This window comes from Scylla paramamosain, unplaced genomic scaffold, assembly GCF_035594125.1.
Source record: "Scylla paramamosain isolate STU-SP2022 unplaced genomic scaffold, ASM3559412v1 Contig2, whole genome shotgun sequence".
NCBI classification, from domain to species: Eukaryota; Metazoa; Arthropoda; class Malacostraca; order Decapoda; family Portunidae; genus Scylla; species Scylla paramamosain.
This window is the reverse complement of record NW_026973667.1, coordinates 2,297,501-2,300,000: the sequence shown is the minus strand read 5'-3', so window position 1 is coordinate 2,300,000 and position 2,500 is coordinate 2,297,501. Positions and strand designations below refer to the sequence as shown.

The window sequence follows — 2,500 nt, the reverse complement described above, 5'->3', positions numbered from 1 at the left end:
AACATACACAAAAATAAAAACAAACTAAATAAACCAGCAAAAAATAAAAAAAAAGATAGATAAATTAAAATCAAATCAATCAATTGTGAACGCGGAGGTGGGAGGAAACCAAAACAAACGATGGCTGACAGACGGGTGGCGGGCGAGGAGGGCGGGGATGGCGGCACAAATTCCTCCACCACGTCGCAGTCCAGGCTCAGGTGGGTGTGTGCTGGTGTGGGCAGGTGTGTGGAGGATGTGGCCTTAATACGAGCCCCTAAACACATCCATAATAAAGGTAGTTTGGCTGTTAAAAGGTGATTGGTCGGGAGGTATCGCGTGGTGGGCGTAATCTGTACGGGGTAACTAATAAGATTTTTGTTTGATTTATTTTATTATTTTTTTGTGGGGTACTTTTAATAATAATGGAGAGGAAAAGGAGGAGGAGGATGTGGTGATGGTGGTGGAGGAAGGGAAGTGGTGGAGGTGGTGAGGAAGGAGGAGGAGGAGGAGGGAGAAGGGAAGAAAATAGAGGCGGAGGAGGAGGAGGAAGAAAAAGAATTTAACCTAATCTAATCTAATCTACCACCACCACCACCACCACGAACCACCACCACCACCACCACCACCACCACCACCACCATGTGTTATATTACAAAACTAACCTAACCTAACCTAACCTAAGGACACCATTGCAGTGACGTTGACGAGTATGGGTTCCAGAGGCCGCCAGACTTTGACTACGCTACTTATGAAGAATTTATGTCTCGCTACCTCACCGTGCTAGCCAGGAGGGCGCGAAAGTGGGCACACCTCCTGGGGGCGCGGGAGACTGTGGGCCGCGGGGTGAAACTCAAGAGATACGTTCGGAAAGGAATACCGATGAAGCACAGGGGGAAGGTGAGACGGTGGCTTACGTTAGGTTAGGTTTGGTTTGGTTAGGTTTGGTTAGGTTTGGTTTGGTTAGGTTAGGTTAGGTTAGGTTAGGTTAGGTTAAGTTTGGTTAGGTTAGGTTAGGTTAAGTTAGGTTAGGTTAGGTTAGGTTAGGTTTGGTTAGGTTAGGTTAAGTTAGGTTAGGTTTGGTTAAGTTTGGTTAGGTTAGGTTTGGTTAGGTTAGGTTAGGTTAAGTTAGGTTAGGTTAAGTTAGGTTAGGTTAGGTTAGGTTAGGTTTGGTTAGGTTAGGTTAGGTTAGGTTAAGTTAGGTTAGGTTAGGTTAGGTTAAGTTTGGTTAGGTTAGGTTAGGTTTGGTTAGGTTAGGTTAGGTTAGGTTAAGTTAGGTTAGGTTAGGTTAGGTTAAGTTAGGTTAGGTTAGGTTAGGTTAAGTTAGGTTAGGTTAGGTTAGGTTAGGTTAGGTTAGGTTTGGTTAGGTTTGGTTAGGTTAGGTTAGGTTTGGTTAGGTTAGGTTTGGTTAGGTTAGGTTAGGTTAAGTTAGGTTAGGTTAGGTTAGGTTAAGTTAGGTTAGGTTTGGTTAGGTTAGGTTAGGTTAGGTTAGGTTAGGTTTGGTTAGGTTAGGTTAGGTTAAGTTAGGTTAGGTTAGGTTAGGTTAGGTTAGGTTTGGTTAGGTTAGGTTAGGTTTGGTTAGGTTAGGTTAGGTTAGGTTAGGTTTGGTTAGGTTTGGTTAGGTTAGGTTTGGTTAAGTTTGGTTAGGTTAGGTTTGGTTAAGTTTGGTTAGGTTAGGTTTGGTTAGGTTAGGTTAGGTTAGGCTAGGTTAGGTAAGGTTAGGTTAAGTTAGGTTAGGTTAGGTTAGGTTTGGTTAGGTTAGGTTAGGTTAGGTTAGGTTAGGTTAGGTTAAGTTAGGTTAGGTTTGGTTAGGTTAGGTTAGGTTAGGTTTGGTTAGGTTAGGTTAGGTTAGGTTAGGTTAGGTTATTTTTTTATTTATTATATTTCATTTATTTTTTTTTGTAATTTTTTCTTTTCTCAGGTTAGGTTAGGTTAGGTTAGGTTAGTTAGGTTAGGTTAGGTTTGGTTAGGTTAGGTTAGGTTAGGTTAGGTTAGGTTAGGTTAAGTTAGGTTAGGTTAGGTTTGGTTAGGTTAGGTTAGGTTAGGTTAGGTTAAGTTAGGTTAGGTTAGGTTAGGTTAGGTTAGGTTTGGTTAGGTAAGGTTAGGTTAAGTTAGGTTAGGTTAGGTTAGGTTAGGTTAGGTTATTTTTTTATTTATTATGTTAGGTTAGGTTAGGTTAGGTTAGGTTAAATTAGTAGATGCACCACCACCACCACCACCACCACCACCACCACCACCACCACCCTCAGATGTGGCTGTTAGATTCAATTAGGTTAGGTTAACAGATGCAACACCCCCTCACCCCCCTCACCCCCTCAGATGTGGCTGGAGGTGAGCGGGGCAAGGCAGCAGATGTCACTGCGCCCCGGCTACTACCGTGCAATGCTGGCCGGGGCGCCGCTGGGGGAGGAGGTGCAGGAGGCCATCCGGGTTGACCTGCCGCGAACCTTCCCCGACAACATTCACTTCCGGCAGGTCACCCAGGATGCGCAGGTCACACAGGGCAAGCTAGTCAGCCTCA

At 44.1% G+C, this 2,500-nt stretch overlaps 1 protein-coding gene across 1 annotated transcript in view; it reads left to right on the top strand.

Annotated features, from left to right (window-relative positions):
* The first annotated feature begins 105 nt into the window (after positions 1 to 105).
* Positions 106 to 2,500, top strand: part of LOC135096148 (growth hormone-regulated TBC protein 1-like) — a 5,322-nt gene continuing 2,927 nt past the window's right edge. Inside the window, exons 1-3 of the mRNA XM_063997452.1 lie at positions 106 to 200; positions 678 to 879; positions 2,299 to 2,500. The exon at positions 2,299 to 2,500 is cut by the window's right edge and continues 53 nt beyond it. Of these exons, the coding sequence (XP_063853522.1) occupies positions 121 to 200; positions 678 to 879; positions 2,299 to 2,500 (484 nt within the window). The 5' untranslated portion in view covers positions 106 to 120. The remainder of the gene's footprint in view (positions 201 to 677; positions 880 to 2,298) is intronic.